The 27,982-nt window shown below is 37.3% G+C and overlaps 2 protein-coding genes across 5 annotated transcripts in view; one reads left to right on the top strand and one right to left on the bottom strand.

Annotated features, from left to right (window-relative positions):
• Nucleotides 1–290, bottom strand: part of TXNDC16 (thioredoxin domain containing 16) — a 134,709-nt gene extending 134,419 nt beyond the window's left edge. For 3 of the 4 annotated variants that reach the window (XM_041759406.1, XM_041759404.1, XM_041759408.1), the window contains exon 1: nt 41–289. The gene's annotated coding sequence lies outside the window, so the exon portion shown is untranslated. Of the gene's footprint in view, nt 1–40 lie in introns of all 4 variants that reach the window. The other variant, XM_041759405.1, reaches the window with a different exon arrangement.
• Nucleotides 291–597: 307 nt separating this feature from the next.
• Nucleotides 598–27,982, top strand: part of GPR137C (G protein-coupled receptor 137C) — a 66,591-nt gene continuing 39,206 nt past the window's right edge. Inside the window, exon 1 of the mRNA XM_041757919.1 lies at nt 598–1,302. Within this exon, the coding sequence (XP_041613853.1) occupies nt 877–1,302 (426 nt within the window). The 5' untranslated portion in view covers nt 598–876. The remainder of the gene's footprint in view (nt 1,303–27,982) is intronic.

The following is a 27,982-nucleotide window of genomic DNA, read 5'->3' as shown; positions in this document are numbered from 1 at the left end:
ACCACAGCCCCTCGGCTGAAGGACCCGCGCGGCCACCTACCTGCCCAAGACCTGCGGGCAAGATCTAGTCAGAGGAAGCCAGAAGGTTGCCGCGGCCGACGGTTCCCGCCTCGCGAAGGAGAAGCAGAAGGCGGGGCCGAGTCCCGCCGGAGGGTAGCGGCGAGCAGCCGCGCTTACCTACCAGGGCGCAGCACTCCCGCCCCCCGCGCCTGCGGCCACCACCGCGCAGTGGGGTCGGCCTGCCGAGCGAAAAAACAACCCCGAGGCTCCGCCTTCTCCTCGTGCTCCCTACGTGCGGCCTCTCCAGCCAATGGGAAGCGCAGGGGGCGGAGCGAGAGCCGCCCCAGCTGACGGGCGACCACCGAGTCCTCCCGCCGGCGCGAGCGGGCCGTGCAGTTGCTGGGCCAATCGGCAGTGTGGGTGGGAAGTGAAGGGGAGGGAGAAAGTGAGGAAAGCGGCTGTCCAATCAGATCCGGGAGCCTGCGAGCGACAGGTCCCGTGGCCCGTGGCCTTCCGAGCGCGGCGCGCAGGGGGCGTGCCCGCCCGGGCCAATCGGCGCGAGCCCACGGTGCGGAGCGAGCGCCTCAAATGCTCGGGTTTCTCAGCTGATTGTCTCCAGCCGAGAGTTGTTTTTTGCAGCTACCGAGCCGAGCCGCAGCAGGAGGAGCCGAGACCCCCGGGGGGGGCGGGGAGAGGAGGCGGGGTCCGGGGAGCCGCGGCTGCTCTGCGCGGGGCTCCGGGTCCTGTCACGGCGCTTCCTGGGGTCGGAGGTTGGGGTGGGTGGGGGGTAAGGGGGAAACCTTTCTCCCCCTCGACGGCGGCTCCGAGTCCGGCCCCTTCCTTCCCGCGCTCTCTCGTCCGGCCCCCAGCCCCCTCATGAGGGTGTCCGTGCCGGGTCCGGCGGCCGGCCGCGAGCCCTCGACGCCCGGGGGCGGAGGCGGAGGCGGAGGCGCCGTCGCTGCTGCCTCAGGCGCCGCGGTGCCGGGCTCGGTGCAGTTGGCGCTGAGCATCCTGCACGCCCTGCTCTACGCCGCGCTCTTCGCCTTTGCCTACCTGCAGCTGTGGCGGCTGCTCCTGTACCGGGAGCGGCGGCTGAGTTACCAGAGCCTCTGCCTCTTCCTCTGTCTCCTGTGGGCAGCGCTCAGGACCACCCTCTTCTCCGCCGCCTTCTCGCTCAGCGGCTCCCTGCCCCTGCTCCGGCCGCCCGCTCACCTGCACTTCTTCCCCCACTGGCTGCTCTACTGCTTCCCCTCCTGTCTCCAGTTCTCCACGCTCTGTCTCCTCAACCTCTACCTGGCGGAGGTAAGGCGGGAGGACCGGCAAGCGGGGCCGGGCGGGTGAGCGGGGCTGCCGCGATCAACTCGGGCTGAGGACCGGGAAGGGGGCGGGGGGGGGAGGGGGCCGGCTAGTGAGGCGGACCTGAGAGCAGCTTGGGGAAACTGAGGCACGCCTGGAGTGTGCGCGCGTATGCTCGCCCTAAACTTAAGCGGTAGATTGACTCGGTTTTTGAGAGGCTGGCGGGGTTGGGTGAGTGAGACTGTGGGTTCTGACAACTTACAACAGGACAACCCTTTGTTCGGTGTCTTGGCCCTCCAAGGTAAGGTGTTGGTGGCAGCAACAAAGTGGCATCGCAAGAAGTAGCAGCCCCGGTAGCTCTGCTGAAGCTGAACTGTGTTGAGAGAGGTTGGATGCTGAGGTAGCAGCAGCTCTGCTGAAGCTGGACTGCTGCCAGCCATTACGTCACCAGGCAGAGCTGTTCCTCTGCTATTGTTGCTGCGTTTCTTTTATTAGAAGCTTATATTCCCTCCTGCATCTCCTTTCCTGTGGCTCGATAAGCCTCACACAGATTCCGTTCGATAGTTCCCCAGCAGGGTTAATGATCAATAACCAAAGCCGAGGGTCAGTATAAAGACCTCCATAAAGCTCTTAATGTTTGCCCCACTTGCTCCAAGCTTTAGCTATTTATCCTACCTCTTACAGCCTAGTGGGTTTTTTTTTTTTGGAGCTAATTAAGATAGAAAATACTAGCTTAACCTGTGACTATTGCAGAAACAAACCACCAAACTGTTTTTGCAATAACTTGCTTAATAGCTAGAACCTAATCACACCCCCTTTCTCTTTTATGGGGAATTGCTGGCTGGATTGCATTGTTCTGCAGCGCTTAGGTATTTGACCCATTTCAAACAGGTTTGAGAGTGTAAGGTTGTCAATCATGTGTGTCAGCTGGTGGTATTTAAGCCACCGAATTTTGAGAATTGCCCAAAACTCTCCCTTCCCCCTCCCCCACCAAAAAAAAAAAAAGCTGAGGAGGGGAGGAAACAAGGTGACATCATATGCTTAATACTGACTAATATAGAGCAATATTGGTCTATGCAGCTAATCCTCTCAAAGGCTTTTGGAGGTGATGAGAATTAACATAGTTCTGAGCAAAAGTAAAAAAACATTTGAGGCAGATTGTTTATATTTCCTGTGTAAACAACTCTTTTCTCCCATAATAGATGGAAAGTAGGATGCATAATTTTAAAATTACAGTCATAACTTCAGCTTTTTACCACATTAAAAACAATACTTGAAAATAAGTAACAAAACTAATTTAACTTGAATTCTTTTCCTTCCCCATCCTTTGGAAGTCCAAGCAATACAATGACAAAACCCAGTGAAAAGCAAAAATAAAAAACACGGGTAATCATAAATCAAATAATCATGCCATAGTCACGTCACTTATTTGATGATGCTCTCATCTTCTAGTTGTTGTTTAGGCTGTTATAACATTTCTGTCCTTCCTAGTTAAATTGATACATTGTATTCTTCCTGACACCATTTTTGATAGAATACCAGTGACCTCTTATTACTGAAGCTGTAACTCTAGCTTCAGATATAATTTACCTGAAAGTGCTAGCAATCCTTATGTCATAAGCATCAGATAATTTGTTTTTCCCTATACATTTTGACTTGTAAAATCATATTAATGATGCCTTGTAAAATACCATTTCATAAAGTAGCTAAACACTCTTTTTTACTTTTTTTGGAAATATAACATATGCCATAGAGAGCATAAATCTTAAGGATGCAGCTATGAAATTTTACATATACATACACTCATGTTATCATCCCCTGGATTAAGATAAACATAATTTCTGGTGCCCTTGTGCCCTCTCCCAGTCATCCTCTCACCCTGAGGTAATTATAAAGTGGCTAGAAACTATCACAATAGAAAAAGCATCCTTAGTTAAGCTAAAAATTCTAAAAGTATGCTTCTACAGGATAAACTACATGATACCCAGATTAGGTTTTCATATTTTAGTTGCTGGTATTCCAAGAGAAGAACTTAAATGTCTTAAAGTCTTCCTATTAAATGAATCTTTTGTGTGATGTAGTTTTTCAAAAAACAATAAAACTCAATAAACCTAGAAAATATAATTTGGAAAGACGATAGACTAAAGCATTTTCCTTTTGTAGTGTCTCCTAAAAAGAGTGTAGATTGTCTATGCTCGTCTTTTTATAATCAAATTAACAATTTTAAAATTCATAACTGTACTTAAAAGAACAAATTTTCAAATGTTTAAAGAGAGATATCTTGACCAGAAATCATTTCCCTATTCATTAGAAAAAATCCAGAAGAATCTGTATTTAAAAGAATATTTGAACTCAAATTTTTATACAAATTCCAAGTAACTGGAAGTATACTTTCTATTGATCTGATTTAATGAAGCTTTTTTCAGTAAGTTCTTGGTATTATAGAAGTATGTAGGAAGAATCTGGTGAGAAATAACAAAACTGACACTTGATTTTTTGGTTTTTTGGTTTTTTTGTTTGTTTTTTTTTTTTTACTAAAAGGCCCTATATCTGTTTTGAATAGTTGTGCTTCTTGATTGCTAAATCACTCTGTATTTACTATCTATCATTAAATACCAATTTCAATTTGCTTTTGGCCTCTTTTAAGCGTTTCTTGCATGCATTTCTCAAGATTAGAAACATTCTAACTTTAAGGACTTAGTTACAAAGAACTATGGAGCAGAATAAAAATAAAGTTAGAAAAACAACCATTACACTTTGAATGCATTTTGGTGGTTCTTCTAAAACTCCTTAAGTTTTCAAAGAGTTAAGACTGCCTAAATCACTTACTTTTGTTGACTACACTTGAGTGGAATTGAGATAAGGAGAAGTAGCCCTTCTAAATAATTAGACTTCTCAATCTCCTAGAACAGATACTTGGGGGGGCAGCGGTGGGGGGGGAGGTGGACAACAAAACCCACTATACAGTAATCTAAAAACACCTACTGAACTTTTTCTGGCATGATCAATAGAACGTGTACTTTACCAGAGAAAGGTTTACACTCCTGTACTTTTACCAGGGAAGGCTTAAGTCTTTAAAACAGATTATGTGAGAAAATTGATGCTATGTACTACTGGAAGAAGTAAAAAGGCTTAAGATGAGAGTTGGAGTATTGTTATATATGCCAAAATCAATGAGTTCATCGTCAAGGCCCACATTGACATTTTTTCTTACAGTTTTGTAACATGAATGCCAGTTGGTTGATTGGAATAAATATGGTGATTTAATCATGATGCCAAAACAACTAGGAAAATTAAATTCAGAATCTTAACTCTTACGCTCATAGATGCTGTCATTGTCTCTGACAATGAATACCTTCTTCCAAATATTGATGATATGTCAAATATTACATGTAGATTAATTGACATGTACTTAGGTATCATTATAATGTTCTGCGATTTCTCACAAGAGTGTTTTTACCACCTAACATGGAAATTCCTTAAGGATAATTTATTTTTACCTCATAGCAGCTAGAACAATGGTGAATATATTATCGAATGACATTCTTGAGAAGGACAAATCTCAAAAATATTTAGCCACCTGAAATTTGGGGGTTAACTTGATTTTGATGAACATTTCAGGTAAATTATTGTGTACTTCCTGGGATCTTTATTTTCTGCCTAAAAGATTGCCTATTGCTGAGATTCTCTTAGATTATCATGGTTTAATTAGATAAAAGTTAATTTTGATTACCGCAGGTAAAATATTACTAATGAAAACCACTTGAATATATTTGAGTTTTGCTTAGCAATACTATTTTTACATCATGGCAAATGGCCCATTTTAATTAGGTCTTTGCTAATTTGGCTTCAAATTCTATTAAATAGAGAAGTCTGTAAAATAAGTTTCACATCATGAGTGAGTTATTTGCTGGAAATAGTGATTTAGTTCAGTGTTGGATTTTATAACACTTGTCTTCACAATACCTATGATATAGATAGATACAAACAGGGTGATTTGTCCAAGGTTATACTACTAACATGTATCAGATATAAGGCTACCATATAGCCAAAGGTTATAACATCTTATCAAATGATCCATCCTTATGAACTTTCCTGGATACCATCAACTCTTTATTAGTGCTTTACTTTTAATTTACTTCCCCCCATTTTAAACCTTTCCTCTCTCCAGCAAACTTTCTTCCCTCTTCATTCTCAGTATATGACCCTTAACTTCTAGTTTATAAAAGAAACCAGGGCCATCTGGCTGAACAAAGATTCAGAAAGATACCTTAAAATGCTGCAGAGTATTTAATTTTTTTCAATGAATGAGCTGAAAGTGAGGAAATTCTTCAGAGGCAAGAAAACACACACAAGAAGTGAATGCAGAATGATAAAGTAACACAGATGTTTGTCTTGGGGTTAGGAGTGGTTATTGGCTGCTTCCTGCTGGCTTAAAGCCTGGATTTTAATTTTATGCGTTGGGGGTCTGAGAAGGTGACATTGAGGGCAATACCTTATGGTGAGGTCTAATCAGAGACTTTGTTCCTTCCAACTTAATCCCAGAATTCTCAAAATATTTATCTTTGGTGGATGGGCTAGGAAAAATAAGCAGATTCTCAAAGGTTGATGATGGGCTTTGTGCTTATCTCTGCCTTGGTTTTGGGTGAAGGAGGTACAAATTGGGAAAGAAAAGTCTTCCCTGAGAATGCACAAGTTTATTCTCACAAAAGTTTTAAGCCTGAATTAACACCACTTCTGTGACCTTGGAGGAAAAAATTAATAAAACCCAACCTGAAAATGTAGTTTAGAGGTATCCAGGCTTGGTAGTAACCTCAAGAACCTGGAAGGAGCAAATTCAAATCATTCGTTGATTATAATTTAAATACAGAATCCTGACAGATAAAATTTCACAGAACATAAGCTCAAAGTGAAAAATTACACTACAGAATCTACCTACAAGGTTTAAAGATATTACAGTGATCAAATGCATAGTATAAAATATTCATGTGAACTAAAGTAAACAGTATTGACATGATTGTTAAAAGTTAACTAGGCACATTTGGAAATAAATCATTTTTAGATTAAAAATATAATTAAAAACAAATGAGTGGTTAAACAACAGATTAAACAATTAAAAAGAAATTAGTGGGGGCACCTAGTTTGAACATCTGACTCTTGGTTTTGACTCAGGTCATGATCTTAGTGTCATGTGATTGGGCTCCACGTGCAGCTCAGAGTCTGCTTGGCCTTCTCTCCCTTTCCCTCTGCCTTGCCCCCTGCTCACGTGCCATCTCTCTTGCTCCCTCTCTAAAATAAATAAAATCTTTAAAAAAAATGAATATCTGAGAATAAAATCACCTCAAATACACCCCAGAAAATAAATCAAAAATATGAAAAAAAGGATTAAGGAAGAATGAAAATAAACAGATCCAATATATATCTAACTGAAATTTCAGAGAAATTATTCAAAAGAATAATGACTTAGTTTGCCCAAACTTAGGAAAGACACCAAGTTTCACAGTAAGAAAGCCCCAAAAATTCAAGACAGACTAAACGACAGTGAACAGAGAGTAAAATTTCAAAATAACAATGACAACATATTTTTTAAACAAGTAGAATGGCTAAAATAAAAAACACAAGAAACAAGTGTTGGTGAGGATGTGGAGAAAAAGGAACCCTTAAGCACTGTTGGTGGGAATATAAACTGGTGCAGCAACTGTGGAAAACAGTATGTAGATGCCTCAAAAAATTAAAAATAGAACTGTCATAACCAGTAACTTCACCACTGGGTATTTACTCAATACAAAAATACTAATTCAAAAAAATATATGCATTCCTATGTTTATTGCAACATTATTTATAATAGCCAAGACATGGAAACAGCTCGTGTCCCTCAATAGGTGAATGGAGAAAGAAAATGTTGTGTATATATAAAATAGAATGTTATTCAGCATTAAAAAAACAAATCTTGTCATTTGCAGCAACATGGATGGATCTAGAGGGTATAATGCTGAGTGAAATAAGTTGGGAAAGACAAATACCATATGATTTCAAACGTGGAATCTAAGAAACAAAACAAATGAACAAAGGGAAAAAAGAGACAAACCAAGAAACAGATTCTTAACTATACAAAACTAATGGTTACCAGAAGGAAGTGCATGAAGGAATGGGTGAACTAGGTGAGGGGATTAAGAGTACATTTATCACGATAAGTACTGAGTAATGTATAAAATTCCTGAACCACTATATTGTACACCTGAGACTAATAGAACACTATTAACTATACTAGAATTCAAGTAAAATTAAAAACATATTATCTATTTTAAAACTTTAAAAAAAAAAAGTAGGCAGAGAAGATATTACTAACAAAGGAAGAGAATTAGTTTGAGTGTTGACATTTCATTAACAACAAAAAAATTCAGGACACAGTGAAACCATCAAAATGCTGAAAGAGAGAAACCAGCAACATGAAATTGTACCCACAATGAAACTATCAACAATAAGGGTGAAATAAAAGCCTTACCAGGAGGGACATCAGCAAGATGGTGGAATAGGATGCCACGGACCCTCCTTCCCCCTACAAACATACCAATTTGGCAATAATTCACAAATCTCCTTTGTAAGAAATCCAGAAACTAATTGAAAGGCTTATGTCCCCTAGGTGAAAACAAAATGACAATCACCAAAATGAGTAAGGAAACCAGTCCCTGACCCTAGTGCAATACCATATAACTGAGAAGAGACCTCCCAGCTCTCAGCTTCTTTTCAGAGGAGGGAAGGTGTTTGTTCATTCATCCAGCAGCCTAAGTTTTCCCAAGTGATTCCCCAGATGTCAAGCTTCTGTCTGTCCAGCCTTGGAGCTCTGATGGGTCCAATGTGGTCTAACCACCTAGAGGAAAACAAAGACAGCAATTTGAACTAGTAGGAGATATAGCTCCCCTCCCAAATTTCAGCACAGACCAAACCAGAACTATAGCTTCCTTTATTGCCTTGGGGAGGAAGAGTTGGTAGTGGCCCCCAGAATCTCTGGACAAGCTGAATGGTGAGAGTCTTCTATATAAAGACAGTCTCTGAAGACTGAAAGAGGTGACTGTTTTGTCTGTTGCATAGACACCAACAGAGAAAGTGAAGAAAAATGAATAATCAGGCAAAGATGTTCCAAATGCAAGATTAAGTCTTCAGAAATCCTAAAGTGTTACATGATTTGCTTGATAGAGAACTCAAAATAACTGCTATAAAGATGCTGAGGTCAAGAGAAAAAAGCATGAACAAATTCAACAAAGCATGAGAATTTCAAAAGAGAAAATATTTTAAAAGTGTGAAAGAGAGAGACGCCTGGGTGGCTTAGCGGTTTGGCACCTGCCTTTGGCCCAGAGTGTGGTCCTGGGGTCCCGAGATCAGGTCACGCATCAGGCTCCCTGCATGGAATCTGCTTCTCCCTCTGCCTGGGTCTCTGCCTCTGTCTCTCTGTGTCTCTCATGGATAAATAAATAAATTTTATTTAAATTTAATGCACGAAGCCTGATGTGGAGTCAATCCCAAGGCTCCAAGATCACACCCTGGGCCGAAGGCAAGAGCTAAACCGCTGAGCCACCCAGGGATCCCCTAAAAATCTTTTAAAAATTAAAAAGTATCAGGGATCCCTGGATGGCTCAGCTATTTGGCACCTCCCTTTGGCCCAGGGCATGATCCTGAGGTCCCAGGATCAAGTCCTGCATTGGACTCCCGGCGTGGAGCCTGCTTCTCCCTCTGCTTGTGTCTCTGCCTCTCTGTCTGTCTCTCATGAATAAATAAATAAAATATTTTTAAGAAAATATAAAGTAAAAAAAATTTTTTAAAATATGAAACAAGTCATGGAGCTGAAAATAACAAAGTCTGATGTGAAAAATTCGTTTGAGGGGTTCATCAGCAGACTAGATCAAATGGAAGCAAGGATCAATGAACTCAAAGACAAGTCACTGGAAATAATTTAGAAGAGCAAAAAGAAAATAGAATGAAAAAAATGAACAAAGCTAAAGACTTATGGTACACTATCAAACAGACCAATATATATACATTGAGTCCCAGATGGGGAAGAGAGAAAGGACCAGAAAGCTTATTCAAAGAAATGGCTGCAAACTTCCCAAATCTGGGGTAGAAAGTGGACATCCAGATCCAAGAAGACAAAAAATTATTAAAAAGAGGAATCCAAAGAAATTCACACCAAGAACAATTATAATCAACTTGTCAAAAGTCAAGATGATTTTTGAAAGCAGAGAGAAAAATAGAGACTTATCACATACAAGGGAATCCCTATAGGACCATAAGCAGATTTTTCAGCAGTCTTACAGGCCAGAAAAAAGTGGGATGACCTAATTCAAAGTGCCAAAAGACCCACCATTTGCTTCAACATGGATGGGACTGGAGGTATTATGCTGAGTGAAATAAGTCAATCAGAGAAGGACAAACATTATACGGTTTCAGTCATCTGGGGAATATAAAAAATAGTGAAAGAATAAAGGGAAAAGGAGAGAAAATGAGTGAAAATATCAGTGAGGGTGACAGAACATGAGAGACTCCTAAATCTGGGAAACAAACAAGGGATAGTGGAAAGGGAGGTGGGCGGGGGATTGGGGTGACTGAGTGATGGGCACTGAGGGGGGGCACTTGATGGGATGAGCACTGGGTGATATGCTATATGTTGACAAATTGAACTCCAATAAAAAAAAAATTTAAGTGCCAAAAGAAAAATACTGCCAACGAAGAATAATTTTTTTTTGCAAAACTATCCTTCAAAAGTGAGAAAATAATGACTTTTACAGAAAAAGGCTGAAGGAGTTCATCACCACTAGATCTGCCTTACAAAAAGATGCTAAAAAATATCACAATAGCTTAAGTATGAAACTCTTGGTAAAGATAAATATATAGACAAATACAGAATACTGTTTTATTATTTTTTTATTAAATCACTTTTGATTCCGGTATAAATGTTAAGAAAATAGTATTAAAATAACAGTTAAAATGTTAAAAGATACACAAAATAAATAGATACAAATTGTGCCAACAAAAAAATGTTAAAGGGGAGAAGTTAAAGTGTAGAGTTTTATTTTTTTTTTTTTTATTTTTTTTTTTTTTTTAATTTTATTTATTTATTTATGATAGTCACAGAGAGAGAGAGAGAGAGGCAGAGACACAGGCAGAGGGAGAAGCAGGCTCCATGCACCGGGAGCCCGATGTGGGATTCGATCCCGGGTCTCCAGGATCGCGCCCCGGGCCAAAGGCAAGCGCCAAACCACTGCGCCACCCAGGGATCCCAAGTGTAGAGTTTTATATAGAATTTTTTTTTGATTTTATTTATTTATGATAGTCACAGAGAGAGAGAGAGAGAGAGGCAGAGACACAGGCAGAGGGAGAAGCAGGCTCCATGCACCGGGAGCCTGACGTGGGATTCAATCCCGGGTCTCCAGGATCGCGCCCTGGGCCAAAGGCAGGCGCCAAACCGCTGCGCCACCCAGGGATCCCAGAGTTTTATATATAATTGAACCTAAGTTATTACAGCCTCAAACTTACTAGATATTTTTTGTCCACTCCAAGGTAACTACACACACATGCACACATAAAAACATAAAGAAGTTATACAATAGGAAAAGGAAAAGGAATCAAAGCATACCAATACAAAAAAAATCAACAAATCACAAAAGAGGGCAGCAAGTGATGAAAAGGCAACAAAGAATGACAAGACTAACAAAAATATCAACAAATTGCAGAAGTAAATCCTTCCTTATTAATAATTACTTTGACTGTAAACGAATAATGGGCACCTGGGTGGCTCAGTCAGTTAAGTATGGGACTCTTGATTTCAGCTCAGGATCATGAGATCAAGCCCTGTATTGGGCTCCATGCTCAGCAGCAAGTCTGCTTGAGATTCTCTCCCTCTCCTGCTCCACACACACATACACACACACACACAAATAAATAAACAAATAAAATGAATTAAACTCCCCAAACTACTTAGAGTTGCTAAATGGATTAAAAAAGATAAAAGACTCAACTACACTCTCTACAAAAAACTCACTTTAGATTTAGGGATATGCATAGACTGAAAGTAAGTGAAGAGATAGAAAAAAATATTCCATGCAAATAGTAACCAAAAGAGAGCAGTGGTGGCTATGCTTAGACAAAATAGGCTTTTAGTCAAAATCTGTCATAAGCAAAAAAAGCCATTATATATTAATAAAAGGGTCAATCCACCAGGAAGATAGAACAATTATATCTATACTCAACTTCAAAGGACCTAAACATACAAAGCAAATATTGACCGAACTGAAGGAAGAAATAGTCAGTAATACCATAATAGAAACTTCAATACCCCATTTTCAATAACGGATAGAATATCCAGGCAGACGATCAAAAAGGATCAAAGCACTTAAGTAACACTTTATACCAAATGGGCCTAACAGACATATACAGAACATTTTACCCAATAACAGAATACACACTCTTCTGAACCATATATAGTTCTTTCTCCAGGGTAGGTGACATATTAAATCACAAAATAAGTCTGAGCTAAATTAACAAGATTTAAATTATACTGAGCATCTTTTCTGATCACAATGAAATTAATCTAGAAATTGATAAGAGACTTAAAACTGGAAAATTCACAGCTATGTGGAAATTAAATAACACACTCTTGAACAGCCATTAGGTCAAAGAAGGAAATAATAAAATATCCTGTGACATAGGAAAATATATCAAAAATTATGTGAACAAAAGTAGTACTAAGAAGTCTGTAACTATAAATGCCTACATTATCAAAGAAAAAAGATCTGAGATAAGCAGCCTAACTCTAAACCTCAAGGAGCTACAAAATGAAACAAAACAAACTAAGCCCAAAGTTAGAAGAAAGAAGGAAATAACAAAGATCAGAGTAGAAATAGAGAATAGAAAAACAATGGAAAAAGTCAATGAAAGAGGTAGTTTTTTAAAAAGATTTAAAAATCTTTGACAAACTCTTAGCTAGACCAAGAAAAAAAGAAAAGAAAATTAGCAAGAGACATTACAACTGATGCCACATAAATAAAAAGGATCATAAAAGACTGCTATGAACAAGTATACACCAACAAAATGGATAGATTTCTGGAAATGCACAACTTACCAAGACTGAATCATAAAGAAACAGAAAATATGAAAAGACCTATACGTGATATGGAGAGTGAATCAATAATCAAAAATCTCCCAGTAGAGCAAAATTTAGACTAAGATGATTTCACTGGAGAATTACACCAAACTTTTAAGGAAGAATTGGTACCATTTTTTCTCAAACACTTCCAAAAGAAAATTGAAAGGATACTTCCTAACTCATTTTATGGGTCCAGCATCACCCTGAGACCAAAGCCAGATGAAGACAATGCAAGAAAAGAAACCTGGAGGCTAATATCCTAATAAATATAGATGCAAAAATATGAGTAAATTGAATCCAATCCTACAATAAAAGATGATACACAAAGTAAGATTTATCTCTGGCATGCAAAAATGGTCCAACATAGGAAAATCAATTACTGTGATACACCAGCTTAACAGAATAAAGGATAACATCATGTGATCCTTTCAATAAATACAGAAAAGTATTTGACAAAATTTAACATTTTTTTGTGATAGAAACTCTCAACAAAGTAGGAATAAAAGGAAATTACCTCGACATAATACAGGCCATATGTAAAATGCTACAAGTAACATCATTTTTATATATCTTCAGATATTGCCTAATTTCCCTTTTGTTTTTTTTTTGACCCAACCATTGTTCAAGAGTGTGTTGTGTAATTTCCACATAGTTGTGAATATTCCATTTTCATTTCTGCTGTTGAAAAATATAAGCAACATAAAAAACTTAAGTATATAAAATATAAGGGAATACAAAAAGTCATCATTCATTGAATACAAGTTCCAATAACAGGGTACACTTTCTTTTTATTAACACATGGAATATTTTTAGAAATTGATACAACCTAGAACATTAAAGCAACATTACAAGTTAGAGATGGTGAGACAGTGATTAAGAGTGCATCTAGGGGGATCCCCTAGATGGGTGGCTCAGCAGTTTAGCAACTGCCTTCAGCCCAGGGCATGATCCTGGAGTCCCGGGATCGAGTCCCACATCGGGCTCCTTGCATGGAGCCTGCTTCTTCCTCTGCCTGTCTCTCTCTCTCTCTCTCTCTCTCTCTCTCTCTTTCTCTCTCTCTGTCTCTCATGAATAAATAAATAAAATCTTTTAAAATAAAAAAGAGTGCATCTCAACACTTACCAGCTAGCTGTGCCTATGCCCCATCTCCATAAATGGGTAGTAATGCCTATCCTATAGGGTTGCTATGAGGACTAAATGATATCAAATTCAGAAAAAGTAATTATGAAAAATAACTACAAATATCTCTCATGAACATAGATGCAAAATACCATAGCAAATCAAATCCAAAAATATACATAAAAGATAACATATCCTGACCAAATTTTATCCCTAGAATGTAACATTGGCTTAACATTTAAAAATCAAATTTAATTTAATAAACCTTATTGACAGTGTAAAGGAGAAAATCATATTATCTCAATAGATACAGAAAAGAATTTGACAAAATTCAACAACCGTGATTTTTTAAAACTCAACTTTTAGCAAACTAGGGAAAAGGAGAAACTCCTCAATCTAACAAAAAACATCCACAATAAACCTACAGCCAACATTATACTTAATAACGGAAGATTAAAAGATTACTCCCACACCTGGCTGGCTTAGGTCTAGAGCATGCAACTCTTGATCTCGGGATCATGAGTTTGAGCCCCATATTGTTTGTGAAGATTGCTTTTTTAAAAAAGAAGAACGATTACTCCCTAGGACAAGAAGAAGGTAACTTCACTTGTCCTAGCCATTATGCTGGAGAGCCTAACCATTGCAATAGGTAAGGAAAAAAAAAAAAAAGACATACAAATTATAATGATAGGGGCACCTTGGTGGCTCAGTCAGTTAAGCATCTGCCTTTTGGCTTAGGTCATGATCCAGAGTTCTGGAACCAAGCCCTGTGGCAGGCTCCCTGCTGAGTAGGGAGTCTGCTTCTCCCTCTGCCCCTCTCCCTGCTCATGCTCTTTCTCTCTCAAATAAGTAAAATGTTTTTTAAAAATCACAAAGACATAACACCAAAAAAAAAACCCCACAAATAATCTAATTTAAAAATGGCAGAATACATAGAGACATTTCTCCAAAGAAGACATACAGATAGCCAACATACACATGAAAAGATGCTCAACATCACTGATCATCAGGGAAATGCAAAACAAAACCACAATGAGATATCACCTCCCACCTGTCAAAATGGGTAAAATCAAAAACATAAGAAATAAGTATTGTTTTTTTTAATATTTTTTTCTTTATTTATTTATGATAGTCACACACAGAGAGAGAGAGAGAGAGAGAGAGAGGCAGAGACACAGGCAGAGGGAGAAGCAGGCTCCATACCGGGAGCCCAACGTGGGATTCGATCCCGGGTCTCCAGGATCGCGCCCTGGGCCAAAGGCAGGCGCCAAACCACTGCACCACCCAGGGATCCCCAGAAATAAGTATTGTTAAGGATGCAGAGAAAAAGAACCCTTGTGCGCCATTGGTAGGAATGCGAATAGTGCAGCCACTGTGGAAAACAGTATGGAGCTTCTTCAAATTAAAAATAGAACTACCATATAATCCACTCCTAGGTATTTACCCAAAGAATACGAAAGAATACTGGGTATTTACCCAAAGAATATAAGAGAATACAAAAACACTAATTTGAAAAGATAAATGAACCCTGTGTTTATCACATTATTTATAATAGCCAAGACATGGAACTAGCCCAGGAGTCCATCAACTGATGAATGGATAAGATGATTGATGAATGGATAAAAAAAGATTTTATATATATATATTCCATTGTGTGTTTTACCCATAAAAAGAAAGAAGTCTTGCCATTTGCAACAACATGGATGGATCTAGAGGGTATAATGCTAAGTAAAGTATGCCAAAGAAAGACAAAATATTATATGATTTCACTCATATGTAGAATTTAAGAAACAAAAAAAAAAAAAAAAAGAGAGAGAAACCAAAGAGAACAGACTATTATAGAGAACAAACTGATGGTTACCAGAGGGGGAGTGTGGGGGGTGAGGTATGAGTGAACTAGGTGAAGGAGTTTTGAGTACACTTAAACAATGATGAGCACTAAGTAATGTATGGAATTATTAAATCACTATATTGTACACATGAAACTAATATATCCCTGTATATTACCTATACTACGATTAAAATTTTTTTTAATTAGAAGAAAAGGAGCAAAACTGTCTCCATTTGTAGGTAACATGATTATTTAGATTTTTAAAAAATCTTAACAAAAAGTTGTAACTAATAAATGAATTTAAGAAGCAGTATATGACTGTATTTTATATACTAGCAGAAAACAATTGGAAAATGAAATTAAAATTCCATTAACAATAGTGCCCCCCAAATTAAAATACTTAGGAATAAATGTAATAATAGATGTGCAAGTCCTCTACAATGAAAACTACAAAGCTACTGAGAGAAATTAAAGAAGGCCTAATAAATGGCAAGATATACCCTGGAAAGTTCATTATTTTTAAGATGTCACTTGTCCTCCAAATTGACCTATATATACAATGCAATCCCCATTAAAATATCAGCAGGAATTTTTGGTAGCAGTTGCCAACATGATTTAAAAATGTATACGGGGGTGCCTGGGTGACTCAATCACTTAAGCATCTGCCATCAGTTCAGATTATGATCTCAGGGTCCTGGGATTGAACCCTGAGCCCTACATCTGGCTCCCTCCTCAGCAGGGAGTTGGCTTCTCCGTCTCCCTCTGCTCCTCCCCCACCCCCACCCCCCCTCGGGCAGTCTCTCTCTCTCTCAAGTAAATAAATAAAATCTTTTTAAAAATGTGTGTGGAAACACAAAGGACTTATAAATGAAACAATTCTGAAAAAGAAGTTGGAGAAGCATATTACCTGATTATAAGACTTACTGTAAAGCTACAATAATCAAGACATTGTAATAGTGGGCAAAAATAGACTTATAGATAATAGAGCAGAATAAATCAAAATCAGATATTTATTTATTTATTTACTTAATTTTTTTTTTTACCGTGTTGTTCCAGCTTCATTTTATACTACTGTGTTCCTCCTTATCCCTCACCACTCCAGCCATACTTAGCATTCTTTCAGTTCTTTGTATATTTCCTTCTACCACAAAACCTTTCCATATTCTTTTCCCTCTTCTTCGAATATTATTTCCTTTGCTTAGTTAACACTCAGCTCCAGAGTGACATTTCTTCAGGAAAGATTTCACCCAACTACCCAACCAGATTAGATTCCAAAATTATAGACTCTCAGAGCACTATGCTCCTTTCCTTCATATCATTCACACATTTGCAACTTTATATTTGTGTGATTTATGTGGGGAGTTTACTGAACTGTGTAAGCATTATAGGAATAGGGACCAAATCTGTTCTTGCTATATCCCTAGTAGCTAAGTTAATACCTGGCATGTATTAGGTGTTTAATAAAAATTCATTGAGTGAATGAAACCATTGTTCACCATACCTTAAATATTCTGGGGTAAAGGAATCCCTGAATATATAATTTCACAACAGAACTTTCTCTACCCATGTTTTCTTTTTTATATTTTCCTTTATCTACCTCCTCATCTCAAAAAGAACATTTGCTTTAAAACAGAGGTACCTAATTCAAATGCCTAGAGAACCCTGGACACTACCCTTTGAGAGATAACAGGATGGTAGGTGAGTGTAGTCAACTAGACAGCACATATCTGAAGAGAACAGCCACATTAATTCAGGTCCAGCTGTGAGCTGGCATTGCCAAATCATCATGAGAAATCAAAATTTTGAATTTATTTATTTATTTTTAAACATTTTTTTTTGAGAGAAAGAGAAAGTGAGAGACAGAGCACAAGTAGGGAGAGAGGCAGAGGGAGAAGCAGACTCCCTGCTGAGCAGGAAGCCCACCACGGGGCTCAATCCCGGGGCTCCAAGATCATGACCTGAGCCAAAGGCAGATGCTTAACCAGCTGAGCCACATAGGCACCCAGAAGTTTGGATTTTTTTTTTTTAATGGGAAATCTACTTTTTAATAATGACAGAGTATTGAAGTATTGTTCAAAATACCACAGACTAACACTGGATAAGTCAAACAAAACATTTTTTTTAAGAGTAAGTCTTTTTTTATTATTTTGTTTATTTATTTGTGAAAGACCTAGAGAGGCAGAGACATAGGCAGAGGGAGAAGCAGGTTCTTCACAGGGAGCCTGATGTGGGACTCAATCCCAGGTCCTGGGATCATGCCCTGAGCTGAAGGCAGATGCTCAACCACTGAGCCACCCAGGCATCCCCAAACAAAACATTTTGTAGGTAAAACCCAACCCATGGACTACTAATTTGTATTTTTTTCTCCCCATTTTACTTCTGTGTTATCTTGCTTGAAGAAACAAAACAAGTCAGCACAATCTTGTCTTTATAATTTCCATGTAACAAAGCTGAATTATAGTTAATACTCATTAACATTAGTTAAAATGAACTGAATAATTTGCACTTTAACTTAAGGGAAATTTACAGTGTTCTGAGTCTGACTAAATATAAAGAAAGTACCACATATCACATGACATACCATTGATGTCTGCCTCCATCCACTACACTATATATTATTTAGGTCAGTCACTATTGTACATATATTTTGAAGGAAATTTTGCATGTGCTGAAGCGTCTAATACTGTTATGTATGTGATCAATACATTGATTTGGACAGTTGAACAAATTCATGGAACTTAAATGTTTTCTTCTATCTTCACAAAAAAATCAGAATCTCTAACTCAGCAAAGTATAAGTTTTCATCTAATTTGTTTTAAATAAAGACAAACTTTTATAAATCAAGTGTCCTTGTTATCTCCTAATTTTAACTTTGTTTAGAGTTCTGTTTAAAGTAGTGTAACTTTAGTAGCCCTGAACTAGAAGTCTGATCATCTGAGTTCTAGTCCAAAGTCTGTTTTACTTGCCTAATTGATGTTTACCAAATCGCTACTCTTCTGGGCCATTTGTTTAATTTGTAAAGTGATTAGTCTCCTTGATATCCAAGACATCTTTAATTCTAATAGTCTGACATTAATAAAGCAATCTAGAATTTAAGGGTTTTATTTTTTTAATATTTTATTTATTTATTTGAGAGAGAGAATGTGGGGGGGGGGGAGCGGAGGAAGGAGAAGCAAACTCCCCACTGAGCAGAGAGCCCAATGTAGGTAGGGCTCAATCCCAGGACCCCGGGATCATGACCTGAGCTGAAGACAGATGCTTAACCAACTAAGCCACCCAGATGCCCTTGGAATTTGAGGGTTTTAAAAAAGAAAAACTGTTCTTACCTTATGACCTAGTTCTAAGATTTAATACAGTGTGAATTGTGAGTTCTGAGTTGTGAATACACTGTGAATTCTGTGTGATATGAATGCCAATTTTATTTTTTAAAAGATTATTTATTTTAGAGAGAGAGAGAGAGAGAGCACATGAGCAGTAGGGGCAGAGGGGGAGAGAGAATCTCAAGCAGACTTTGTGCTGAGTGTGGAGCCCACTGCAGGGCTTGATCTCAAGATCCTGAAGTCATGACCTGAGCCAAAACCAAGAGTCAGATGATTAACCAGCTGCACCTCCCAGGAGTCTCATGAATGCCAATTTTAAAAAGTTATACCTATCATGTTAAAACTAATCAAAGTTTGGTTTGTTTAGGACATAAATAATTAAACATTTAGAATTACTTGCTTTCTAAAATAAGCTCCGGCTGGATACTTCAAATATATGTGTTACAATTTTTTACAAAAACTCAGTTATAGAATACCTGGGTGTTTGAGTGTCTGCTTTCAGCTCAGGGTGGGGTCCCAGGATGGAGTCCCACGTCAGGCTCCCTGGGTGGAGCCTGCTTCTCCCTCTGCCTATGTCTCTGCCTCTCTCTCTCTGTATCTCTCATGAATAAAAAAATAAAATCTTAAAAAAAAAACTCAGTTATACGTGCCATTTTTAATAGCACATTGAGCACACTCTAGAATTTTCTTTCAGCTTCAGTCTCAGGGCAAAAATGCTTAAGTAGGGGCACCTGGGTGGCTCAATCAGTTAAACATCCAACTCTTGATTTCTGCTCAGGTCATGATCTCAGGGTTGTGAGATTGAGCAGAGGTCAGCTCTGAGCTGGGTGTAGAGCCTGCTTAAGATTCTCTCTCTCTGTTTCCCTCTGTCCCCTCTCTCTGTTTCTCTCTGTCCCTCTCCCCTTCCCACTCTATTAAAAAAAAAAAATGTTAAGTAACATTTTCTTAAACTTTTTTGCTCTTTCCTTCAGTTATTGTATAGGACTTTATTCAATTGCTAATGGAAACACTTGGGCTAATTTGAGGTGATTCGATGTCCTCTGGGGAACTTTTCTGTCATACCATGGAATTAGAAAGTTTTAAGCTAATGTAATTACGTTATGTTCAAACTGATTTTGTTCAAACTGTTGCTGCTTTTAACAAAATCAAGATGAAAAGAAAGTAAGCGCAGTGTTCCTTCTGTTCCTTCCTTCCCTAGGTTATTCTATTGCTTCTTCTGATATATTCTGCCTATTTTTTTCTCCACCATTATCAGTCAGACCAATATTCTCCAATGAATCTGGCTCTATTTTTCTATTTTTTCAAAAAGCAATTCTGCTATCTTCCTAGTTCAAAAAGCATGAAAGGCTTTATGAAAAATCAGTAATATACAATGGGGGATTTAGTATTAGAAAAACCTTTTTAAAGGATAAAACAGTTTCAACACAAATTCAATTTAAATCAGTTTCCTAAGAAGTCTAAATCTATAATGAGTGAGACTCTCAGTTCAGAAATAGATTCTGTATATTCCTTAACATAAAATATGTTAAATTATCTTCAAAAAGCTGTCTATACTAAACTAATGAAGAGTCCATAGTAATCTATTATATTTCAGGGTGATTTTTGATAATGAAAGCTCACAGATTTTTCTTCTCATTCATAAAACTAATACTTCATTCCTGGATAATTTTATTTATGCTTTTAAAAATACTTCTGGTTAAGTAAAGGATGTGGTAAAGGACCTTGGTACCATCCAAAACAACACAAAATGAAGGTGTTAAACTGCTTCAGGTCATTACATTTTACTAAACAATTTGGTTTCTGAATACATTTTTCTTGGACCTTTCAATTCTTCAAATCTTGAACAACTAACAAGTAGTTGCTGTGACATATGGATGACACCACTGTTAATAAAGCAGTATTTGTCACCTTAAAAATTAAGGAATTAAAAAAATTAGGAAATTAACTTGAAGTATATATACCATCACAGACCAAAATGTGCAAATATATTAAAGAAAACCAACATTCCTATGAGCCTTGAATTAGGAGTCAGAACACTTGGATTTTAATCCTTTCAATTTCCTATGTGTTCCTTAACAATCCATTTAATCTCTAAAGCTCATCTTTGTTATTTGTGAAATTAAATTATTGGATTAAATCCCAAGGTTTCTTTTAGTACAGAAGAGACCAGGGACAAGCCCTGGTTGTCCTCTCCAGGCAGAGTCTTACATATAGCATTTATTCTACAACAATATATGACAACACCTGTGAAGTATTACTAACTGGGAGAGCTTACCTAAGGCACAGTGTCCAGGGTTTTTATTGGGAGGTCAGTGATGTAAGCATGGGGTGACTTTGGGGCAGACCTTTTTTTTCTTAATCTCCAGCCTCCTCAAAGATCAAAATTGGTACCATTTGACCCAGGGTTTCCACAATAAATCACATTATTAGCATAGATTATTTGGTGTGGCCTGAGGCTGTAGATAAACAAAGACATTGGTATCATGGAGGATTTAGGAATTATCTTCCAAGAGCCAGGGAAGGGCCTTTCTTTGAAATATGCAGAGTTAGGCAGCTCAGGCCTCCTGAGTTAATCCTTCACTGCCTATCTTTTGTTCAGCGAAGTAATCCTCCAGTACCTTCTTGAGAAAGGGTGCTTGGTAAGCAGTTTTTTGAGACTTTTCATGTCAAATATTTTTATTCTGTCATATTTGATTCATAGTTTAGATAGCTATAGAATTCTAGGTTGGAGATAATTTTCCCTAAGGATTAGGGAAAATTAGGAATTATTTCTTCATATGAGTCTGTTTTCTTTTTTTTTTTTTTTTTTTATGAGTCTGTTTTCTATCCATTTTGATGGGCATTGAACGGGCTCTTTCAATTTAGTCACATATATCCTTGAGGGATACATTCTTTAATTTTTCAATGATTTTCTCTCCTCCTTTGTTTCTGATCTTTCTGGAACTCCTAACATTTGGCTGTTGGACCTCCAAGACAAATCCTTTTCTTACCTCTTCTCTCTTATTTTCTATCTGTCTGTTTGCTCTACTTTTTTGAGGCGATTTCTTCAACTTCCAGACCTCTTATTTTTCATTTCTATCCACATATTTAATTTATATGAGCTCTTTTTTTAAGTCTCTGAATTTTTTATTAATACAATCTTATTTTGTTTCATGATTACAGTATCTTATCTTTCTATTAACCATAGGATTTTTTGTTTAGGTTTTTTCTTTCTGTATAGTTTTCTTTTTCCTGCTTGTTTGATCTCTATCTTTAATTAAAAACTCTTGAGCTATACTTGGATTTTTATTCATAATTAAGAATGGAAGCTCTAAACATGGGTGAGGGATGTACACATTGTTGGGTGATCTGACTGGTCAAGTTGTTAGGGAACAATTGATGTTGGTAAATTTGGGTCTTTCCTCTTTGGATGATCAGATTCTTCATGGTGAAAAACTACTCTAATCCTTTAAAGAATAGAGGTCTAGGGATCCCTGGGTGGCTCAGCGGTTTAGCACCTGCCTTTGGCCCAGGGCGCCATCCTGGAGTCCCGGGGTCGAATCCAGCGTCGGGCTCCTGGCATGGAGCCTGCTTCTCCCTCCTCCTATATCTCTGCCTCTCTCTCTCTCTCTCTCTCTCTCTCTCTCTCTCTCTCTATGTCTATCATAAATAAATAAATAAATAAATAAATAAATAAATAAATAAATAAATAAATAATAAATCTTTAAAAAAGAATAGAGGTCTAGTTTATAGCATTTTGAGAACCTAATTGGGGAAGAGGATAAGAGATGAGAGAATTTTGTACTTGGTATTCATTGTTAAAGTCTCTGCCTTTAGTATGATGCCAAACTATCAACTGTGCCTGGCATCTAACTTTCATATTCCAGGCCAGAGGAATCTCTCTAGAAAATAAACATCCAGATATCTGTGAGGATGAATAAGGGGCATTTTTCCAGGGTATGCAGTAGTAAATAGATTTAGGGATTTAACTGCCATTAAATAGTTTTTATCTACCTGTTTTAGCAACCCCCATTCTCAGTTTCAGTAGTACTTTATTTTCTTGGCTCCTATATCTTTTGAAGATTCTGAAATATATATTAGGTTGGTTGTGAGCCCTTCTCCCTACTGCCTTGGGATTCATCGTTTTTGGATAGTCACATATTCTCTTGGGAGTTTCCAAGACTATCCTTAGCCCTGATAATTTGCTAGAAGGACTCACAGTTATTATACTAATGATTATAGTTTATTACAGTGAAAGGATATAGTCAAATCAACAAAGGGAAAAGACACATGGAGTAAGGTCCAGAGGAAACCATGCACAAGCTTCCAGCATTCCTCTTTCAGAGGAATCATAAGATATACTTAATTCCTTCTGTAATGATATATAATTATACATGTGAAATGTTACCAGAGAATCTCATTAGAAACTCAGTGCCAAAGTATTTTTATTGGGATTAAAGCAGGTAAGCACTCTCTGCCTAAGACGTACCAAAATTCCAGGCTCCCAAAAGGAAAGTAGATGTTGAATATATATACCTTACTGTTTGCACAGTTTAGGCATGATGAAACACCCTTATCATTTAGGAAATGGTATGAATCTTCCTGAAATCCAAGTTCTCAAATACCAGCCAAAGAACAACCTTACAAACAGGCTTTTCTAAATTAACAGTCTTAAGCATGCTATGTTAACTTTTCTTTCTTTTTTTTTTTAAGATTTTATTCATTCATTCATGAGAGACACAAAGAAAGAGACATAGGCAGAGGGAGAAGCAGGATCTCTGAGGGAAGCCTGATGCATAACTCGATCCCAAGACCCCAGGAGCATGACCTGAGCCAAAGGCAGACACTCAACCACTGAGCCACACAGGTGCCCCTATCTTAACTTTTCTGTACACACATGGGCCTTTCTAGCTTCCAAATTTTTGTTATTGTATCCTTTCCCATTCTACTCAAACTTGGGGGCTTATGCCTTTTAAGAAAATCCCTTTATTTATTGTTTTAGTGGAATTTCAGGTGAGAACAAAATTACATATGTTATATTCAGTATTAACCTGGAATTTTGTTTGACTATAAAACAAAACACCCCAATTTGATTGTATAACATCATTTTTAAGCAACTGGAAAGAAAACAGATGAAGCAGAGAGAAGAAACTTGTTTTTAATTCCAGTTAGTTAACGTACAATGTTATATTAGTTTTAGGTATACAATATAGCAATTCAGCAATTCCATATATCACCCGGTGTTCATTGTAACAAATGCACTTCATATTCTCCATCACCTATTTAGCCCATCTCACACCCATTTCCCCTCTGGTAACCATCAGTTTGTTCTCTTAGTTAAGATTCTGTTTCTTGATTTCTCTTTCTCTTGTCTTTTTTTTATCCATTTGCTCTTTTTTTCCTTAAATTCCATATATGAGAGAAATCATATGGTATATATCTTTCTCTCATTTTGCTTAGCATTACACTCTCTAGCTCCATTTGTGTCATTGCAAATGGCAAGATTTTATTCTTTATAATGGCTGGATAATATCCCTGTGTGTGTGTGTGTGTGTGTGTGTGTGTGTGTGTGTCTTCTTTATCCATTCATCAATTGAGAGACACTTGCACTGCTTTCATAGTTTGGCTATTGTAAATAATGCTGCAATGAACATGGGAGTGCATACATCTTTACAAACTAATGTTTCCATAGTCTTTGGGTAGATACCAAGTCATACAATTACTAAATTGTAGCATAGTTCTATGTTTAACTTTTTGAGGAACCTTCATACTCTTTTCCATAGTGGCTGCATGAATTTGCATTCCCATCAACAGTGCTCAACAGTTCCTTTTTCTCTACATCATTCCAGCACTTGTCACTTCTTTTGCTGTTTTTCTTAGCATTTTGACAGATGTGTGTGGTTTTGTATTACCAATGGGAAGGGATGATAAACATCTTTGTGTGTGTATGTTGGCCAATCTATATGTCTTCTTTGGAAAAATGTCTATGCGTATCTCTGCCTATTTTTTTTGGATTATTTTTTGGATGTCGAGTTGTGTGAGTTCTTTATATATTTCGGATAATAACCCTTTACAAATATCTTCTTCCACCGCATAAGTCACATTTTAGTTTTTTGATTGTTTCCTTCACTGTGCAGAAGCTTTTTATTTTGATGTAGTCCCAATAGTTTATTTTTGCTTGCTTCAGGAGACATATTTAGAAAAAAGTTGCTATGGCTAATGTCAAAGAAGTTACTGCCTTCCATGATTTTTATGCTTTCATGTCTCACATTTAGATTTGGAATTTATTTTTGTGTGTGGTAAAAGAAAGTGGTCTCATTTCTTTCTTTTGCATGTTGCTGTCTAGTTTTCCCAACACCATTTTTTGAAGAGACTTTTTTTCCCGGGGGGGTATTCTTTTCTGCTTTGTTGAGATTAATTGGTCATACAGTTGTAGGTTTATTTCCAGATTCTGTATTCTGTACTATTGATCTATGTGTCTATTTTTGTGTCAATATCATACTGTTTTGATTACTACAGCTTTGTCATATTACTTGAAGTATGTAATTACAATGCCTCCAGCTTTGCTTTTCTTTTTTCAAGATTACTTTGGCTATTCAAGGTATTTTGTGGTGCCATACAAATTTTAGGATTGTTTGAGTTCTGTGAAAAACTGCTATTCGTATTTTGATAGGGAATACATTAAATGTGTAGATTGCTTTTTAAATATTTTAAGAATATTTGTTCTTCTAATCTATGAGTGTGGAATATCTATTTCTTTGTGTTGTCTTGAATTTCTTTCATCAGTATTTTATAGTTTATACAGTACAGGTCTTCCACCTCTTTGGTTAGAGTTATTCCTAGGTACTTTATCATTTTTGGTCCAATAGTAAATGAGATTGTTTTCTTAATTTCTCTTCCTGCTGCCTCATTATTGGTGGCTAGAAGTGCAACAGATTTCTGTACCTTGATTTTGTATTCCGCAACTTTACTGAATTCGTTTATCAGTTTTAGCAGTTTTTTGGTGTAGTCCTCAGGCTTTCTTTTTTTTTTTTTTTTTTTTTCAGGCTTTCTATATACAGCATCATGTCATCTGCAAATAATGAAAGTCTTACTTTTTCCCTACCAATTTGGATGCCTTTTATTTCTTTTGGTTGTCTGATTGTTGTAGCTAGGACTTCTAGTACTATGTTGAATAAAAGTGATGAGAGTAGACATTTTTGTCTTGCTCCTGACCTTAGAGGAAAAGCTCTGTTTTTCTCCATTAATGATGATGTTAACTGTGAGTTTTTCATATATGGCCTTTATTGTGTTGAGGTATATTCCCTCTAAACCTAATTTGTTGAGAGTTTTTATCATGAATGGATGTTATACTTTGTCAAATGCTTTTTCTGCATCTATTGAAATGATATATGGTTCTTACATTTTCCCTTATTGATATAATGTTCTTATTGATTGATTTGCAAATATTGAACCACTCTTGCAACCCAGGAATAAATCCCATTTGATCGTGATGAATGATTTTTCTAATGTGTCATTGGATTCAGTTTGCTAGTATTTTATTGAGAATTTTTGCATCTAAGCTCATTAGGGATATTGACCAGTAGTTTTCTTTTTTTGTGTGATGTCTTTATCTGGTTTTGGTATCAGGGTAATGCTAGCCTCGTAGAATGAATTTAGAAGTTGTCCTTCCTTTTCTATTTTTTTGGAATAGTTTGAGAAGAATAATTATTAATTCTTGTTTAATTTATTAGTAGAATTTACCTAGGAAGCCATCCGGTGCTGGGCTTTTGTTTGTTGGGAGTTTTTGATTACAGATTTAATTTCTTTGCTGGTTATCTGTTCAAATTTTCTGTTTCTTCCTGTTTTAGTTTTGGTAGCTTATATGTTTCTATGAATTTATCCATTTCTTCCAGGTTGTCAAATTTCTTAGCATATTTTTTTAATAATATGCTCTTATAATTGTCTGCATTTTTTTGGTTGCTATTTCTCCTCTCTTGTTTGTAATTTTATTTATTTCAGTTTTTTTCTTTTCCTAATAAGTCTGGCTAGAAGTTTGTCAATTTTATTGATTTTTTTCCCAAAGAAACAGCTCCTGCTTTCCTTGATTTGTTCTTTGGTTTTTTAGTTTCTATATCATTTATTTCCACTCTAATATTTATTTTTCCCTTGCTTCTGCTAGTTTTATATTTGTTGTTCTTTTTCTAGTTCCATAGGTCTAAGTTTGGGTTATTTGGGATTTTTCTTGTTTCTTAAAGTAGTCTTGTATTATTATAAATTTCCCTCTTAGAACCACTTTTTCTGCATCCCAAAGGCTTTGAACCATCATATTTTCATTTTTATTTGTTCCTATACACTTTTTTATTTCTTCTCTTATTTCCTAGTTCACCAATTCATTGTTTAGTAGCATGTTATTTAACGTCCATATAGTTGTAGTCTTTCCAGACTTTTTCTTTTGGCTGACTCTTCTAATTTCATAGCATTATGGTCAGAAAAGATGCATAGTATGTCTTTAGTCTTCTTGAATTTGTTGAGGCTTGTTTTGTGAGCTAATATGTGATCTATTCTGGAGAATGTACCATTTGCACTTGAAAAGAATATGTATATAGGGATCCCTGGGTGGCGCAGCGGTTTGGCGCCTGCCTTTGGCCCAGGGCGCGATCCTGGAGACCGGGGATCGAATCCCACGTCGGGCTCCCAGTGCATGGAGCCTGCTTCTCCCTCTGCCTGTGTCTCTGCCTCTCTCTCTCTCTGTGACTATCATAAATAAATAAAAATTAAAAAAAAAAAGAAAAGAATATGTATAGTAGACTTTTAGAATGGAACATTCTGAATATATCTGTTAAATCCATCTGTTCCAGTCTGTGATTCAAAGCTATTGTTTCCTTATTGATTTTCTATTTAGATAATCTGTCCATTGATGTTAGTGGTATGTTAAAGTCCCCTACTATTATTGTATTAAAATCAGATTTGTTCCTTCATGTTTGTTATTAACTGTTTTATGTATTTGGGTGCTCATATGTTGAGGGCATAAATATTTACAATTGTCATATCTTCTTATTGGATTATCTATTTATTATTATACAGTGTCCTTTGTCTCTTGTTGCAGTCTTTGTTTTAAAGTCTAGTGTGTCTTGGACACCTGGGAAACTCAGTTAAGCATCTGCCTTTGGCTCAGGTCATAATCCCAGGGTCCTGGCATTATGTCAGGCTCTCTGCTCATCAAGGAATCTGCTTCTCCCTCTCCATCTGCCCCTCTCCTCCACTCGTGCACTCTCTCTCAAATAAATAAAATCTTAAAAGAAAAAGTTATTAGTA

Source organism: Vulpes lagopus, chromosome 6 (assembly GCF_018345385.1).
Source record: "Vulpes lagopus strain Blue_001 chromosome 6, ASM1834538v1, whole genome shotgun sequence".
Classification (NCBI taxonomy): Eukaryota; Metazoa; Chordata; class Mammalia; order Carnivora; family Canidae; genus Vulpes; species Vulpes lagopus.
Note: the sequence above shows the minus strand (reverse complement) of the source record. Positions and strands in the feature narration are given on the sequence as shown.